Source organism: Natrix helvetica (genome assembly GCF_964273705.1).
Source record: "Natrix helvetica genome assembly, chromosome: 3".
NCBI lineage: Eukaryota > Metazoa > Chordata > Lepidosauria > Squamata > Natricidae > Natrix > Natrix helvetica.
The window spans coordinates 65449329-65469178 of record NC_138549.1 but is presented as its reverse complement, the minus strand read 5'-3'; the positions used below and the strand labels follow the sequence as shown (position 1 = coordinate 65469178).

The following is a 19850-nucleotide window of genomic DNA, read 5'->3' as shown; positions in this document are numbered from 1 at the left end:
ACAAGGAAAGATATGAGAATAGTAAAAACAGTTAATTTTTACAGATTCTTAAGTAGAACATAAAATAACATTCCAGAGCATTGTTATTCATTACTGTCATTTAAAAACTTGTTGCAGTTCTGTTGGAAAAGCTATTTAATTTTAATTGGTTTACATTGTAAATGACTCACCCTCAGTATAATACTAGAAAAAAATGCAGTAATTCAAGTACGGATACTTCCTACTTTGGTCCACCCAAATTTCCAAGGAAATTTGGAGTAAAATTATAAAAACAAATAATTTACAACTGAATATCTGCCTCACAAAAGGAAACTGAAGTATAAAGTGATAAATTTCCATCTGTAGAATAGGGGGAAAAATCCACCAGTATCAGAATTATTATGAAGAATTAATATTTTAGAATACAGAATCACAGACAATCATATGAATTGATATATATTTTAATCACATTTTAAGAAAATTAGAAACAAAATCTGACTAGCCCCTCCCTACCCATCCAAACAAAGCTGCAGGGAGAGTAACTTAAGGTGCCCATTTGGGCTTCTTGCTTGGAGACTTGCTTGGAGACTGTTTGTCCTATATGCTGTAGGGCAGGAGTGTCAAACTCAATTTCACTGCAGGCTGTATCAGGGTATTCTTTGACCTTGGGGGGCCAAGGGGCATGGCCAGGGTGGATGTGGCCAACTCAATGTCACTTGTGTCAGGGGCCCTTGTAGTGGCCTGAGTGCTTGCGGCCCTCCTCAGCTTCCTTTTTGCTGGCAGAGGCATTGTGGGCCGGTCCTTCGCTGTTTCCAGGGCACCCGGCGGACCAGATATAAGCACTCTCGGGCCAAATCCAGCCCATGGGTCTTGAGTTTGACACCCCTGGTGTAGGGGTAAATGCTATGCCATAGACATATACTGAGTTTGTCACATAATCCCATTGAAAGGAAATGTCTACTTACTGGTACTCGGAAAGGTGATGTATTTGATGTATCTGTGGGATTGCTTGTTCCAGAGATGCTCCGTCTTCGAGGAGATGTCTCTGGTGGAACCTCTGAGATAGGACGATGAAAATAAATAATGGAGAAAATAAGTTTTTCTTTAAATAGAAACATCCTTCCCATTCCCTATGCAAATCTTTTAATATAATGATTTTATTATATCAAATAATAAAATTATACATGTATAATGTAGTTAACAATGTAATATAAAATTACAAGGAAAGAAATTTGAGGAAATTATATTAGAGCTAAAACAATTCCAAAAATATTGAACAACCTGGTTAGAAGTCTCTTTTATTCTATTCATTTTTCTCCTTTTGTATAATAAAGAATTCAAATTGATCAAGCAATCAAATATAGATTTATTTATCAAGGGTCTCTAATAATTCTGTTGGCTATTCTTCATGCAGAAAATCTATCATTCCTGATGTCAGGATTGATTTCAAATAAAGGGGATAAGATAGCATGCAAAACTCACTCACCCACCTTTATTGCACAGTACAATATTACAGTACAAAAACTATATCTTAGTTTTTCATTCAGTAGTTTAAGAATTTAGTATCTCAGCATTATAAAATAATCATTTAAAATGTTATTTAACAACAATATTATTAAAATATAGTAAAATATAGTAAAATATTATTTAATTAGTAGTTCAGTACAATACAATACAATACAACAGCAGAGTTGGAAGGGACCTTCTAGTCCAACCCCATGCCTAGGCAGGAAACCCTTCACTGTTTCAGACAAACGGCTATCCAACATTTTCTTAAAGACTTCCAGTGTTGGGGCATTCACAACTTCTGGAGGTGAGCTGTTCCACTGATTAATTGTTCTAACTGTCAGGAAGTTTCTCCTCAGTTCTAAGTTGCTTCTCTCCTTGATTAGTTTCCACCCATTGCTTCTTGTTCTACCCTCAGGTGCCTTGGAGAATAGTTTGACTGCCTCTTCTTTGTGGCAACCCCTGAGATTTTGGAACACTGCTATCATGTCTCCCCTAGTCCTTCTTTCTCTTAAACTAAACATACCCAGTTCCTGCAACCGTTCTTCATATGTTTTAGTCTCCAGTCCCCTAATCATGTTTGTTACTCTTCTCTGCACTCTTTCTAGAGTCTCCACATCTTTTCTACATCGTGGTGACCAAAACTGAATGCAGTATTGCAAGTGTGGCCTTACCAAGGCATTATAAAGTGGTATTAACACTTCACGTTGTCTTGATTCTATCCCTCTGTTGATGCAGCCTAGAACTGTGTTGGCTTTTTTGGCAGCTGCTGCACATTGCTGGCTCATATTTAAATGGTTGTCCACTAGGACTCCAATATCCCTTTCACAGTTACTACTGTTGAGTAACTTCACTTTAGTTGTAAGCATGTTATGTATTCCCTTTTTACTCTTTTAAATTGAACTTTTTCATTTTAACTTATGCTATATAATTTGTTTAGAAATTCATCTTTTATTTTTTCCTGAACTACAGTATATATTCCAAGACCGCATGGTTTTCTCCCAGAACATGTCTACAATTCTCCCAAACTCCTCCATTTGCCATGGAGTGGGCTGATGCAAACATTTAAGTGTTGTCTCATCAAACTGAAATTCCTAAAACAGGAAGTGATGGGCAGTTTCCTTGAAAGTTTTGTAGATACTGCTTCAGATTTCACCAAAATATCGCATTTAAAAACATGCTGCATAGAGGTGGTCTTTGACTTACAACAGTTCATTTAGTGATCGTTTGAAGTTACAGTGACACTGAAAAAAGTGATGCATGACTGTTTTTCACACTTACAACTGTTGTAGCATCCCCGTGGTCACCTGATCAAAATTCAAATGCTTGGCAACTGACTCATACTTATGGCAGTTGCAATGTCCCAGGGTCATGTGATCAACTTTTGCAAACTTCTGATAAGCAAAATCAATGGGAAAGCCGTATTATCTTAACAACCCTGTTCCTAACTTCCTAAAAGCAGTGATTAACTTAACAATTGTGACAAGAAAGGTTGCAAAATGGGGCAAAACTCATTTAACAAATGTTTTATTTAGCAACAAATTTTTTTAGGCTCAATTGTGCTCATAAGTCGACGACTACCTGTATTTAGATCAAGGGGCAGAAAATTTTATTTTAACCAAATTTCAAAAAAAGGAAACATATTTACATCTGGTGCCCTGTAAAACTTTGGTTAAAAATTCAAATCTGATTTCAGCTATGGACTTTATAAATGTCAGAATTTCTTTTCCAGCTCAAAGATTTTGAAGGTTCCTCTTAGCTATCTAGTTCTGCATTACTTTGAAGGAATTTCTAATTCTTACTGCCTATGTTTTGGATACAGAACATAGTTTGGTTTCATTGTTTCAGCTGATGCTCAACACGAATCACAATAATAGCAAGGCTAGACTTCCATAAGGTCTGGGGTGGGCAATTCCCCGCTTCATGGCAAAAATGGTGACTCCAGGTTCTCACACTTTTCATCAGAATGATGGAAGCATATCTGTCCTTTTTGGATAACATCTCAATATATGTAAAAAACAACAACAGCAACAACGGATCTTGTGTGATAGCCCAATGTTGCTGCACACATACACACCCTTCACATATGTCAATGCATTTATTTCCTACAGCCTCATCTGTGACCTTGAGCAAATTTCACAGGTAATCCCATCAGGGACCCATACCTCACTCATCAATTCGGTTTTTGACCAGTTAGGAAATACCATCTTACAAAAATGCCTGTCTTGATTCTTTCCACTTAGGTATGCCACACTCCTGCTTTAGCTCACCTTCCAGTTTCTGGACTCTGGCATAACATTATTGTTCTGCCATCCTTTCCCTCCTCATCACAGGTTCTACTCTACAACTCATAACCATGGTGACAGCTGTTGGGGAAAATCCCTGGCTTGCAAAGCTACAATGTCATGTTATCACCACTGAGCCTCAGCAAAGGCTCCTGGGATTGGTAGAAGGGCATAAGCAATAGCTACCCAATTTGTACATCCCCCTGTAAAATCATTCCAGGATCCTTCCAGATGTGGTTCTGCCCAAAATTGGGAAAAACAAAATGTTCCAGGTTACATTACTGCTGAACCACAATCAATTAAAAATGGGCAAAATTCCCAAAATACATTTATTTGTTTCAAGTTCAAAACAAAACTTGTTTTCTGTTCTATACACAGCCATACTGAAAAACAGAAATACCTTCAGGACCAGTTAACCAAATAACTGGGTGTTCAGAAGTGCCTCAAAGAAAATGAACAATTTTAAAACTGCAATTCATGAACATTTCCTTGAAGTCATGATCAACAGAGTTAATTCAATCTCTGAAAAGGGGAGCTCTAATATAAACTGTTTTGCAGACACCTTAAGAAAGACTGAAGTTCAGTCTTGCACTGTTAATAAGATTGGAACAGATAGATATAATCCAAAATTGTACATTTATTTTTAAGTAAATTCAAATGTTAAACAGCACTTACCCTACCAGATACTGTCAAAAGATTTACAAATTTGAGAAAAATAACATTAAAATAGGTAAACTAGATATATTCCACATATTACTCTTTGTTCTCAGACCATGACCCAACCTATCAAACTATCACTTTTATATAATCTTATTTGCCTATAGAAAGTGAAATAGCTTTTATATTATTATTATTATTATTATTATTATTATTATTATTATTATTATTATTATTATTATTATTATTATTATTATTATCATCATCATCATCATCATCATCATCATCATCATCATCATTATTATTATTATTATTATATTGTATCACAGCGGCCAGTTGTTTCGCAAGATTTGGCATTGATTACTAGTCAGGCCCCACCCAGGGGCCTAGGACGTCGTAACGTATTTTCGTAATATACGTGCAGATCCAAGCAGTGCAGCTTTTTGCATTTGACTGATGGTGATTTTGTCAAGTTTTTAACTGTTTTAAATGTAATTCCAGTGCTTTTGGAATAGCACCCAGTGTGCTGATTACCACTGGAATTACCACTGCTGGTTTGTGCCATAATCGTTGAATTTCAATTTTTAAGTCCTGGTATTTCGCGACTTTTTCATGTTCCTTCTCCTCGACCCTGCTATCACCTGGTATTGCGATGTCTATGATTGTAACCTTATTTTTCTCAATCAGTATGATGTCTGGTGTGTTATGCGCTAGTATTTTGTCTGTTTGTATACGAAAATCCCACAGCATCTGATTTTCGATAACTTTTTCAGGCTTATGTTCCCACCAGTTTGTTGTTGTTTTAATATTATAATTTTTGCACAAATTCCAGTGGATCATTTGTGCCACTGAATTGTGCCGCAATTTATAATCAGTCTGCGCGATTTTTTTACAGCAGCTGAGTATGTGGTCAACAGTTTCATCAACTTCTTTGCAGAGTCTGCATTTGGCATCATCAGAGAATTTTTCGATTTTGGCCTTAATGGCATTTGTTCGGATAGCTTGTTCTTGCGCAGCCAGGATTAGTGACTCTGTTTCTTTCTTTAATGTACCTGTTGTTAACCATAACCAAGTTTTTTCACTGTCCACTTTATCTTTTATTTTTTCCAGAAATTGACCATGTAATGCTTTGTTCTGCCAACTCTCCATTCTTGATTTTATCACATCTTTTCTGTATTCTTGTTTCGTCTGTTGGGCCTTCAGTAGATTTTTGTTCTTTACTTCGATTAATAGATGTTCTTGACTTTCTTTTAAATAATCAGCCAGTGCATGTTTTTCTTCTTCAACTATTTGCTTCACTTGTAATAATCCTCTGCCACCTGATTTTCAGGGCAGGTATAGTCTATCAGTGTCACCGCGTGGATGTAAACTGTAGTGCATTGTCATTAGTTTCCTGGTTTTTCGGTCCAAAATGTCCAAATCAGCTTGTGTCCAGTTAACTATACCAGCTGTGTATCTTATAACTGGTATTGCCCAGGTATTTATGGCCTTGATTGTATTATTATTATTATTATTATTATTATTATTATTATTATTATTATTATTATTATTATTATTATTATTATTATTATTATTATTATTATTACATAGTTTACATAAACAAACTGGTACCTTTACAGAAGAAGTTACCCATTTTAAATTTGATTTCGCTAAGCCAAAAGAAATTCAGTTGCTGTCGGAGTGTTTATTTAAACACTGACATACAATGTTCTGAAAGATTAGAACATAAAATAATAGACTTGGAATGGACCTTGGAGCTCTTCTAGTCCAATCCGTGCTCAAGCAGGAGATCCCATATAATTTCTGATATATGGTTGTCCAGTCTCTATTTCAAAGCCTCCTGTGATGGAGCATCCACAACTTCTGAAATTATTCCACAGTTTGATTGCTCTCAGGGTTAGAACATTTCTTCTTAGTTCTATGTTACTTCTCTCCTTGGTTAGCTTCCATCAATTGTTTATTGTCTTGCTTTTTTGTGTTTGGTGGTGCTTTGAAAAATAACCAACTGATACACTTTCTACAGTATGTAAAGAAGGAAGATTTTTTGTGCTGTTTGTTTTGAAAATAAAAAATAAAAAAAATATTTTAAAAAAAGAAAAATAGTTTGACCTTCATCTTGATAAGGCCTCCCAATTGAACATCGCTATCATGTCTTCTCTAGTCCTCCTTTTCATTAGACTAGACATAACCAATTCCTATAACCGTTCTTTGTATGTTTTACACTCCAGCACCTTAAACATTCGTGTTGCTCTTCTCTGCACTCTTTCCAGAGTTTCAACATCTATTGAGACTCTGGAAAGGCAGGCGCTCCAACCCTTGGATCACTATTCACAGAAGGATAGATACTCAAGACAGTTGTTTGGTTCTCCCCTCCTTTCTGCAGACAGGAAAGAGGAAATACACTTCGGCAATTTAATCCCTCTTCCCAAATCATCAGTTACTTTCAGGCCATTAACAGGCGCCCCAAAGCTAGCACTCTCTGTTATAGACACTTTTCCTATGAAGAGCAAGGTTTGCTTGCCCCCTCCCCAAATAATTAATGACAAATGCTGTTGCTATGTGCTAAATTTGGATGGTAGCAAAGTATGATGTGGTTCCCATCTTCAAAAAAGGGAAAAAAATAGATCCAGGAAACTACAGACCTATCAGCCTGACCTCAATACCAGGAAAGATTCTGGAAAAAATAATCAAGCAACGAATTTGCGAACACCTAGAAGCAAACAAAGTAATAGCCAAAAGTCAACATGGATTTGTCAAAAACAGATCATGCCAGACTAATCTTATTGCATTCTTTGATAATGTGACAAAATTAGTGGACCAGAGGAATGCCGTTGATATAGTTTACTTGGACTTCAGTAAGGCTTTTGATAAGGTAGACCATAACCTACTACTAAATAAAGTAGAAGAATGTGGGTTAGACAGCATCACCACCAGATGGATTCGTAACTGGCTGACCAACCGCATTCAACGTGTAGTCCTCAATGGAACTGCATCTACATGGAGGGAGGTATGCAGTGGAGTACCCCAAGGCTCTGTTTTAGGCCCAGTACTCTTCAACATCTTCATCAATGATTTGGATGAGGGAATAAATGGGGAACTCATCAAATTTGCAGATGACACCAAGCTGGCAGGAATAGCCAACACTCCAGAAGACAGGCTTAAGGTACAGAAGGATCTTGACAAACTTGAACATTGGGCACTATGTAATAAAATGAAATTCAATGGTGAAAAGAGTAAGGTTCTACATTTAGGCAACAAAAACGAAATGCACAGGTACAGTATAGGTGGTACCGTGCTCAATAGTAGTAACTGTGAGAGGGATCTTGGAGTTCTAGTGGACAGCCATTTAAATATGAGCCAGCAGTGTGCAGCAGCTGCCAAAAAAGCCAACACAGTCCTAGGCTGCATCAACAGAGGGATAGAATCAAGATCACGTGAAGTGTTAATACCACTTTATAATGCCTTGGTAAGGCCACACTTGGAATACTGCATTCAGTTCTGGTCGCCACGATGTAAAAAAGATGTGGAGACTCTAGAAAGAGTGCAGAGAAGAGCAACAAAGATGATTAGGGGACTGGAGACTAAAACATATGAAGAACGGTTGCAGGAACTAGGTATGTCTAGCTTAAGAGAAAGAAGGACTAGGGGAGACATGATAGCAGTGTTCCAATATCTCAGGGGTTGCCACAAAGAAGAGGGAGTCAAACTATTCTCCAAGGCATCTGAGGGTAGAACAAGAAGCAATGGGTGGAAACTAATCAAGGAGAGAAGCAACTTAGAACTGAGGAGAAATTTCCTGACAGTGAGAACAATTAACCAGTGGAACAGCTTGCCTCCAGAAGTTGTGAATGCCCCAACACTGGAAGTCTTTAAGAAGATGTTGGATAGCTATTTGTCTGAAACGGTATAGGGTTTCCTGCCTAGGCAGGGGGTTGGACTAGAAGACCTCCAAGGTCCCTTCCAACTCTACTATTGTATTTTATTTTGTATGTGTCTTTATTCCAATTCAGATGTAATCATATATCAGAGAGAGATTTGTCTTATATTTGCTATTTTGTTTATTCAGGAAAACTGCCTGCCATCAACACAGCATGTCTGTGGGTTCTGCAGTCCATCCTAAAGAAACCTACGGAACATAACTCCAATTTTACCAGGAGAAAGATAGAGGAAAATAAACAGCGTGACCCCCACCCTCCCCCCACTTTTGGTATGCGATGGACCAGTTTTTTCCCCTCCCCAGAGGCATTCTAGGAGCCTGGGGAGGGCGAAAATGGCCTCCCACCCCCCGCAGGGCAACCCGGAAGTCCGTTCCTGAACTTCCAGTTTACGAGTTGGGTTGTTTTTTGCCCTCCGGAAGTCGAAAAACAGCCTTATGGGCAACTCGGAAGTTCAGGAACAGAAGCTTCCAGAGGCTGAAAAATAAAGGCCGAAGTCAGTTGGCCAGCGTATGTGTGTGTGCCCTGGAGCTGACAGGGCAATGCTTCATGTGCCCTAACAAATGGCTCCATGTGCTACCTGTGGCACACGTACCATAGGTTCGCCATCACGGTCATAGGGCATGCTTTCACAATTGGACCCAAACTATTTTCTCCTCTTCCCATTGAAGCTAGATTGTGCTTTTGTATTGTTTTTACCTGCTGTTAAGACCAATCTCCCTCTCCCTCCAAGTATATTAAATAATTACAGTGGTGAGAGAATCTAAAACAGAATCTATGGATGAGGGACAGTTTAAAACTTTAACTGGTCAGGAAAAGTTGGGAAAACTTTAACTCTTTCATGCCCCAAGGCTAATACATGAGTTGGAATGCTCAGTACAAGTTAACAAATTCATGTTCATATTCATCCTGCCTTTTCAGCCTGGGAAAAAGACACGAAGCTAATCTTAATATTTGAAAATGGTTTGTTTCTATGCAAGAGTAATAAATATCTTGAAAAATGTCCACTTTCTACTGACAGCTCTCAAAACAGCAGAAGCTCTTTGTAATAAAGTTACAAACACTTCTTCCCTTTTAGCACATGTATGAGGGCTTGCAGTTGAAAAACAATGTGAATATGGCCTTAGTTGAGAATTTATAGAATTTGTGACTTGCAATAGTAGTTCTGTTAACAACTTTTGGAAATGGTGCATATTATATGCCCCTTTGCATATAGGGATGGGAGAGATGCTGAGAGAGCTAAACTTGCATTCAAGTTACTTATGGAATTTGATCAGAAAGGTTTTAAGAATTGTGGGAAAATAAAACAAAAGGTCAGAGGCAATTCTCTTAACTCTTCTCACAGCTATATTTTAGTAACTCTTCAATAACAAAACAGCAGAAGGCTACTTCACCTCCAGTCCAATACTAACAAAAATTGTCTAAGCATTTATCAGCAAGCTGCTCTGATAGCCACTATTTACATGGCTGAACCTCTAAGTTTTAACAGAATTGATCCAATATAGCCCATTAATAAGAGAGAGAGAAGATATTAGAGTAACAAAGATATTAGAAAAGTGCTTTCATGCCTCAGTTCTCATAAGTAAAGTTTGGTTAGAATTTCAGGAATTGAAATCTGCATAAAACATATACAACCACAGTATACAATTGAGCTTACAAAAAGAGATGGGCTAATTATAATAAAGAGGGAATCAGAGGCCAGTCAATGTTCAGAGAACTACAAAGCAGCACTATAGGAAGGATAGGGAGATAAAACATAACTTGGCTTGCCAAACTCTGTATCAAAACAAAAATTAATGCAGCTGTTGAATAAAAGGAACAAATTTGGAGATACTAACAAAATATTACTTTCTAATAATAATATCAAGTGGGTCTGTTACAGAAAGAGGCAGGAAAGACTTGAGGTTCCTAGCATAAGGATTGAAGGATGGAATTGCTTAATTTTCCCCAGATACCTATATATTACATTGTTAGATATTTTTAGATATTTAGTAATATCTAAAAATCAGGTCAACTTCCCTTCAGCTGCTAACAACAATAAAGTTACCACAAGCTAATCAAATGTTTATTTTCAGCAAAGATCTGGAGAGCAGAAGAACAGTTCATTCGTTTGCATTTTGAATAAGTACAAGTAAAAACCATTTTCCTTCTCTTGTTTTCAAAGAGCTCTGCAGTAAAATTAAAGGCGTAACTAAGTTGCAGTCCAATGGCGGAAACTTACACGTGGAGAACTGTACCAATATTATCAACACTAAATGTAAGAAATACCCAAAGATTGCTATAGAAACATTGCAATTTATTATAAAGCTTTAAGGATAGTAGAAAGAGGATAGAGCCCTACCTTCAACTGGGACTGTGGTTGTGAAGAAAGCACTCCGTAGGACTGTGCAAAGCATCCTGCGGAGGTGCTTTGCAAGGGCTGGATGCAGGAACAAAGACCCTCGGCTTACTCCTCAAATGGTTAAAAGGGGCTGCATGGTTTGCCGTCATCACTTGGTATCTTTGAGAGAGCCCTTCTGTCTGCATGCACAGAGGGACACTTCTGCTGGGACCACTTGCATGCAGGAATGGACGGTAAAGGCTTTGGAAGTAGCCAATAGAGATGCTCAAAAAACAGAATGGGTTTTATGGTCCTCTTTCACCTGATCAGTGCAAAGCATCTCTTTTTAATGTTTGGCACAGCCCTGGCGGTTAACCTTTTTCCTTTGATGCCATTTTCTTCCTAAGGAACATTGTTCCTAACCCTGGTGCTTGATGGAGAAGACATAGTTGTGGACTTCTCCTGAATGAATGCCCTTCTGAATGCTTTTAAAATATTTTAAAATGGGGAATGGGATCACAGATATCCAACGGTTGTAGTCAGAATATTGCTTTTTTTCCCAACTGTCATATGTTAAACCTGTTTGATACTGTATCTTGCCTGGCTATTTGGTGGTATAACGACAGCTTTACATGAAGCAATATGTTTTGAATAATGGGAAGAATAATGTAGACCTAACACTCACATATGTGACAGTAAAAAAAAAAAGATTATCTTTTTAATACCTGGGCAAGAATCTATTCTATGACAGTTCAGGAAAGAATATACCTGAGGTGTTATTTTAGGATTACCTTCATTGTTTTCCGCAGAACATTAGTGGGTCTTTTTTTCAGTGAGATACTGAAAACAATTTTTAAAATTATCCCGAGTATAACAATAGTAAAAGAAATAATAGTTTCAAGCAGTATTTCTGAAACTTTCTGCAACTACAGACTGTAAAATTCAGAAAAAGTGGAAAATATCCAAGTAAACAACCCCCCCCCCTCTTCTTTTACATGGTTTAAAAAGTGGGAGATTTGGTATGGGGCATTTCCTCCATCTTAAAAGCCCTCTTTAACTCATTTTTTTATTTATCATAGAATCATAGTGCTGGAAGGGACCTTGGAGGTCTTCTAGTCAAACCAATGCCTGAATTCTTACATCAACCTGGACAAATGATTGTCCAATCTGTTATTGAAAACTTACAGCAATGGAGCACAAATAGCTCCAAAGGCAACGTGTTTCATTGATTAATTGCTCTCATCAGGATTTTTTTCTTGCGTTCCAGGTCTCCCTCTGATGAGTTCCACCCATTGCTTCTTGTCCTTCCCTCAGATGCTATGGACCCCCTCTTCTCTGTGTCAGTCCTCCCATGGGCGGACCGGAGCCAGCTCAGAGCACCAGATATCGTTCCGGTACTGTGCTCCACAGGGCCCAAAGCCCACGCTCCTTACCTGTGTTTTAAGGCTTCTGCACTTCCGTGCATGGTGCGTACAGCCCCTGTGTGATGCTCCACGGAGCAGCTGGAGCTTCGTGGAACATTGCAGAGGTGCTAGGACGCATGCACGCACTGCGTGCATGTGCGCACATGCTGCACGCATCCATGAGGACGCCGCTGGGCCCGTTCCAACCGTACCATACTGGTTGGAACGGGATTTGAAACCCACCACTGCTTCCAAACAATGGGTAAACAGCTTGGATAAGTAGTTGATATAATTTGCATCCAAATCAAGTTAATACAATTATGTATTAACTTGATTTGCATAATTACAGCAATCTCATAGACAGACATAAATGTTGTAAAAAATAAGTTATACCATTATTAACATAAAGTAAATTAACTCAAATGTCATAAACTGATGCAAAATACAGACATTTGGTTTAATGGACTTTCAGATTTAATAAATTTTCCTGCCTCTAAATGGTCATGTACCGTAACAACTGTAACAACCTGTGCAGTAATGTAAACACAACTTCCCAAATCAAGTGTCATTCTCCAGCAAATGAAGTGACTGGGGGTTTCTCGGGTCACACTCACATTTAATTCCTGGCATTAAGATCTTTAGGATGAAAAGGATGGGGAGGATTTTTAGGAGAGAAGGAAGAGAAAAGCAGACGCTTGCAATCTCATTAGAATGGATCTCACAGGATATGAAGCTTCATATATTGTGAAGCTGTGCGGGAGTTTTCTTGTGAAATCATGACACTCCATCCTCGAGAAAAGGGGGAGGAGGAGTCTCCACAATCCAAACCCACACACTGGGTCTACAGTATCTATACTCTTAAACAGCATTTGCCTTGGATTGAGTACTGCATCAAGATACATGCTGTTGGCAATCTTACAGAATTTGTAATTCAGATTTTTTAAACATTTTCTCTTAACTGGCCTCATATACATATGGAGATATGAAAGAGTCATATTTGGCAGTAGGCTATTTGTTTGTGAACCTCGATACTGTCTCCTTGATCAGCAGAAGTTTTATCTATCTCTGCATCAAAATATCCTTTTCATTAGTAATGGTAGGGATTCAATTGCAACCCAGGATAATTTTGCTTCTTGAGCCAATCATTTTTGGCCTCATCTACCTTGTTAGACTACTGTAGGAACAAAATCACTCTTTCTTAAAAAAAAAAACGGTCTCAGTTGTATTACAAGGGTTGGGGGAGAGAGAGAGGTGCATTCTGTTAAAAAGTGAGTTTCAAGCATGTGGAATTATAGAAATGAATCCTATAATTACCAAAACTGAATATCTCATATAGTATCTACTCTAATCTAACAATGGGTAAATATGTTCTAGAACTGAGTAAGCTAATGGGGAATTCTTAGACGTGAATGGTTCTTTAGAACTGTGTTGCCTTGTAAAGAGATTTAATCTTTCTGAAGTTTGAAAAATATGGCAACTTTTCCAAGAGATGAAGAAATGAATCAGATATTTTCTGATTTTGTGACAATCGTTTTAGAGTCTTGTAGTTCTACCTGCTGTAACACTTAGAATCCTTAAGACATTGTGGACTTTAAGAGTGTATTTAACATGAAGAACATTGTGTGCATGTTTGCAAGTTTCTCATGTAGAAGAAAATTCAAACTTGACTACAGATTACTCTTTAAGCAAGAATTCTGGTAAACATTTTTATATGGCTTCACAATACTCTGATCCAATATGGCAATTCTTATATTTCCTAAAATAAAATGTAATATGACTAGTTCTCTTTTTTAATTTTTATCCAATTTTATCAAAAAGATCATAAACCAGTATTGGCTACTTTTTAAAAACATAAGTGCAATGCCCGGATGTAAGTAATACCGATGAACTAAAATGTCTTTAATGGGGCCTTTACAATTTTCACAATATCATTTATTACAAATTAACACAGCACCACCTAAGTACATGCTACTTGATACATAAATCTTTAGGGAAAATGGGACACACGCCAGAAATAAATTTCTTCAGATGAGGGAATTGAAATTAGACAGATTCTCTCAGGCTAAGAGGAACAGATGGGGGGGAAGGGGAGGAGAGAGAGAAAGACTAGGTAGAAGAATGGCATAAAGTTCAAAGTATCTGTGTCAACTATGCCTGCCACTGAAAGTTATGAACTGGTATTTAGATAACATTTAATGTTAAGCCAAAGAGAAAATCACATACATAGTCCAGAGACTATTCTCAGTCATCAAATCAAAATGAAAATTCTGCAAAAAAAATTTTTTTTTCAAGGTTTGAAATAAGTATTCCAAGCCTACCGTACCAAGAAATGACAGGAGGCTTCGCTCATCTTCTGTGCTGCTATCCAGCCACTCGGCCGCATCTCCAGGAGAAAGGAGACTCATTCTCCAGCTAGAAAACTTTTCCATACAGTAGATGATGGCAGCATAAATCTGGGAAGGGAAAGCAGGGAAACGCGGAGGGTCTTGGGAGGCCAGTACTTAGGCTTTTTGGCTGAACCAAATAAAATGGAATGTAGAAAAGAAAGGGTACCGTGGCCTGACTCCGGTCTCCCTAGCTGACGGACTTATCTGATTAAAAGACAAGAGGCAGGAGAGAAGATTTGATGTCAGCTTCTCAGCTCAAGCAGGAAGAATAAAAAGAAGATGACAGGCTGGTGGCCTCCAGTTCAAAAATGACAAAACAGCTTTTAAAAATGCGGAGGCATGGAAAGACAAAGAAAAATGACCCCACTACAGCAAAGATTAGCAAAGCCATGCAGTTAATAAAGTGTAATATATGATTGCCCTATATCCTTTTAGGGGGAAAAATGATATAAAATTCTTGTAGCTTTGTTTTTCAGTTTTCCGAAGGAAGACCATTTAGAATCCTGCCAACAACAGAGAGGTTTGCATCGCAACCAGACCTTTTCCTGCTCCAGCTACAATTACAATAGCATCTGACTCGCTTACAACACATTTGCTCATGCAATGGCAGGTTGATCAATCTGTGAATAGGAAGAGTCCCTCCCACCTTCCCTCCCTCCGCATGGCAGCTGCATTGATCGACAATAATGGAATCTGTTTCTGACTGCCAACAACAGCATTAAGGATATTAGAACAGCTCCTCTTCATCAGAATGAGAAGCAGCCCGGCGCAACCCTGGTTCGACTTTGGCCTCCTTGGTTAATAGGGCTCCCCCCTATCCATTGGGAAAGACAAAGAAAAGGGTCAGCAGAAACAAGACCTGTTAGGAGAATCAAAGGAGCCACAGCTACAGAAACAGGGTCCAATTAGTTGACAAAGAAGAGAGTATAAGAAGGCTGCCCGCTGCCTGTGCCTGTTCTGTAGCTGTAGGTGCATCCTGTATTTTTTTGCAACATAAAACTGAGGGTGTGAGAAGGCAAGAATGTTTTATATGACTTATATAAAGGGTCACTTTTTAGGTTTGCACAAATGAAAGCAAGTGATGAGTTCTGGAAAATGAGAAAAATCTGGCCCTTGCAAATCAGAAGAATCTTTCTCCCTCTGAGACCGGTGCTGATGTTCTGAGAAAAATCATTCCCATTAAAGGAATAGGACCCCTTGTTATTCTTTTAAAATAAATCTACATAAAAATAACCCCCGCTTATTCATGCACCCTACTAATTATCATTAGAAATAACCTTTTGGAAGGAAATTATATAAAAACCATAACCATAACGAGCAAAAGAAACAAAAAAAGTACATTCAGGCTAGGAAAGCATATGAGCAGGGAGAGACGGCATCAATTCTCAGTAGGAGAAAAATTCCAATTACAGGTGGTCCTTGACTTACGACAACAATTGAGCCCAACGTTTGCTAAGTTGCTAAGTGAGACATTTGTTAAGTGAATTTTGTCCCATCTTACGACCTTTCTTGTCGCAGCTATTAAGTAAATCACTGAAGTTGTTAAGTCAGTGACACTTGTTAAGTGAATCTGGCTTCCCAGATTTGCTTATCTGACGGTCAAAAAAGATGATCACATGACCCTGGGACACTGCAACCATCATAAATATGAGTCAGTTGCCAAGTGTCTAAATTTTGATCAAGTGACTATGGGATGCTGCAACAGTCATAAGTATGAAAAATGGTCATAATTCCCTTTTTTCAGTGCCGTTGTAACTTGGAATGTTCACTAAATGAATTGTTGTAAGTCGAGGACTACCTGTATTTCACTATTTTCTGATATATAACATTTGAATATATACACAAACATGTGTAACAATGCTCAGGCCAAATGCTCTCAAACTCACTAGTTAATGAGAAGCAGCATGTATGTATGTAAAACTGGATCAACCTTACAACCAAAGAATACTTAGTGCCTTTTTTTTTTCAATGATGAAATTGAGAGTGGAGGGGACACCAAGAAAATCCCCTGGACTATATTCATAAACATCTGCCTCCTTAACAGGCACTATATAGTGCTGGCAACGAGAAACAAGGTGATCAGTTGAGCAACAAAAAATCTTTGATAATCAACCAAATGTAATTGAATTATGAATTAGCCATTATGAAGGGGAAAAATAAACACAAATAGTTGATTTTCCCTGTTTAAATCCCATCAAGTGATCAGTCTCTAAAGCACATTCTCTTTCAGTTTAAAGTGGTTGGTTCTTTTTGATTTTGTCACAGGAGATTTTTCCACAACTGCAAACGTTGAAATGAGAATGACTTTTCCCAAACCAGAGAACGAGATAGCCAATACAGCCTTGCAATCCAGAATTTATTTACAAAGGAGCTCTTGATAATTTATATGCTCTGGGAAAAATGTAACAGATGATGGAGTGAAACTTCAAGTACATTTCAAACTTCAGATTTGTTAAAAACTCTGTTTATGTGAAACCAAATCCATAGAAAAAACTATGCCATGTCTGTGAAATACTCCAACTTCAAATTGTATCAATACGTAGCTTAAAACATATTTAAAAGTCTAAATATCAATATGTATCATAACCAGAGATTGTTTTTAGAGATGTCATGTGTCTGACATTTAGGAGTCTAAGCAGCTTTGTTTTCTTGTGGATTTAGAAGTTGAATTTCTGATAAATGAAGCTTCTCAGAAGTTTGCGTATAAGCATTTTATAATGCAGTCTAGTAGCATGATCATTCATAATGCATGCAAACACTAGAGCCTTGACAGCCATGGCAAGAGACGCTTTGTGTGCACAAAAAGCAGGAGTGGAACCATAATAAAGTGCATTATCTTTTTAAGCATTATGAAGCCACAAAAGATGGAGCCATGGAACTGACTCAAACTAGTCCAAGGGGTCTTCACTGACTAACTTTGCAATAATTTTTTTCATATTGTTGAAACAATATATATTAAAATATCTAAAGCTAATTGAGACTGAAGGAAAGTGTTAATTTAGCATATTTCTTCTCACTCCAAGTTATCAGGTTTGGCAACCAAAGCTTAGAATACCTACATATAAAACAAAGGACAAGATTTTTGGAGGTCTGTGTTATAGTAATTACTGTGTAACGTAAGGAAATAAAACTACACCATGAATATTAACACCTCACTTGTGTGCTTTAGTTAAGAAGGATAATAGAATAGCCATGAAAACTAAGACAACCTTAAAATGCAGCATATTATTGCAATGGTTGATCAGCTTCGCAAAACATTAGTATATCCCATGTTATCTAATGCCCAACTGATGTGGTATGACTCTAAGACTGCTTCCAGTTGCTTTCATATCAGTTAACCACCCAACAACTCTTTGGTAAGAACTGAAGTCACTTCTTGGATGAGACGGGAAATGTCTTCAAGTCCAGTTGCCTTTTTAAAAAGCACCTTTGGGACAACTCCTTGGTACATAAACAAATGTGTTCCTCTTCAAAGCATGTGTTATTTTCTTCCATCTGCAAACATGACAAGTTTTACCAGATGCAATGAGTTAGATATTATCAGCATGAAAGTGGAATGTGATATGCCAGTCACCAATCTGGTCCATCTTTTTCATTTCAGATGGAAAGCAAATCAGAAAGGGGTGAGAAGCACAGAGTACATATTTCCTCGTATGCAATGTTATGATTGGTCTAGCTGTATCTGTTTGGCAGAGATGAAGTTATTACTCCTGTAAAGCAGAGTAGTCCATCAGAAAGAAAGTTAAAAGCAAATAATTGTTCTTCTCAAATGTCATAGATCACAAAACTTCATTTGCTTTTATGGAGGGAGGTACCTTTAAGTCAGCCTTGACTTCCAGCAACTGCTGGACTGCAATTTTCTTGCCAGGATTGCAAAAGTGCCTTGCTATTGCCTGCTTTCTAGAGCTGAGACACAGTGACTGGCCCAGAGTGACTGTTACCAACAAAACTGATATGTTAACCACTACATCAAACTGGCTCTTTTTATCCTTTGGTGCTGTTAGGCGGCATCAAAGGATACAGACTAAGGCAGAACTTATTTCTGGTAATTGTGCCTAACCTTACTGCTTTGGTATAATATCCAATAGTATAATTCCTGTATTAGCCCTCAGCTTGTCAACACAAGTTAGCTACTTCTAAGTTACTTAGCTACTAACTTCTAGTTCATTCCAGTACATGCTTCATCCTGAAAGAAAGGCAGCTAGCCAGCAAATATTTGCATGCTATGTATACTGAGTGAATGCTTTCACCTGGAAATAATAACACCCTAGCCAATCAGCAGGTGCCCAAGAGAATAAAAACACCTCCTCTCAAATTCCAATGGAGTGGTATGTCTGTGTTTGTATTGTTATTTTCCTTTGGAACTGCTGTGTTTCAATTCTCTGGCTTCACATGGGGAATTCTGCATTGTTTTTTTAACTTTAATACTGCCATAGGCTCATTATGTAATCTTAGGTGAGACATTTTCTGATGCCAGCCATTTTATATATGCATGCATGGGAACAATACAGAGAGACTAGGGAATTCAGAACAGTAGAAAGAAACTAACTACTACCATATGAGGGAGCAATATTTTCTTGAATGGCTGATTCCAGAACACGAGTGGCTGTTTTGAATCACAAATTGATGGACTGACTGCAGCTTCCTGTTGGTTGTCCACTTGGCAGCACATTATGTTTTGCTCAGGTCAGTACATTAAATAATCTTGACTGATACTTCACGGTAATACAGCTTGATGGAGATTGAAAAGGCAGACATACTTTCTGTAATTCTTTTTAAAATAATCAATGTACCTACTGACTTCTACTTATAATCATTCATATGGTAATGACAGATGGATTTAAAGGTGGGATAAATGACATATTCAGCTATCAAAGGAACCAGCACTACTTCACATAAGAAACTGAAGGCTGAAACATTCCTGCACAATTTGAATTAATCGGGTGGACAGATAGGAACTTGTAACCTCCAGCTATTTGGGGAACCATGGATGTATTCTCATTCTGCTAAAGGCCATTTTGGAATTTCAGAAAAAGTATAGGCAACAATTTGGATCATTGTGGCAGCAAATTGCTTTCTGACTTGGAAGAAATTAAAAGAATCCAGTGGGAAGATTTAAATTACCTACAAAACAGAACGACAGAGTTATTCCATCCACCACAGCATTTGAGATACCAAGGAGTCTGTCATCAGTTTTGGATTATAAATGTGGATTATCTGTGTTTTAACAAACTGGTTAGTTTCTCTTCATTTCAAACATGTGTATGTATATTAGGAAAAAAAGCACAGTTGCTTCAGTTAATCTGTTTCATCTGAAGTTGTTGAGGAAGGAGAGGGAAAAGGAAGTAATAAAATGCAGCTAAGGAAGGACCAATATT

The 19850-nt window shown here is 37.8% G+C and overlaps 1 protein-coding gene across 3 annotated transcripts in view; it reads right to left on the bottom strand.

Moving 5' to 3' along the window:
- RASAL2 (RAS protein activator like 2) overlaps positions 1–19850 on the bottom strand; it is a gene marked incomplete at its 5' end in the record, with an annotated part of 242109 nt that overhangs the window by 81694 nt on the left and 140565 nt on the right. For all 3 annotated transcript variants that reach the window (XM_081947703.1, XM_081947702.1, XM_081947701.1), the window contains one exon: positions 945–1036. In XM_081947703.1, the coding sequence (XP_081803829.1) occupies positions 945–1036 (92 nt within the window). The remainder of the gene's footprint in view (positions 1–944; positions 1037–19850) is intronic.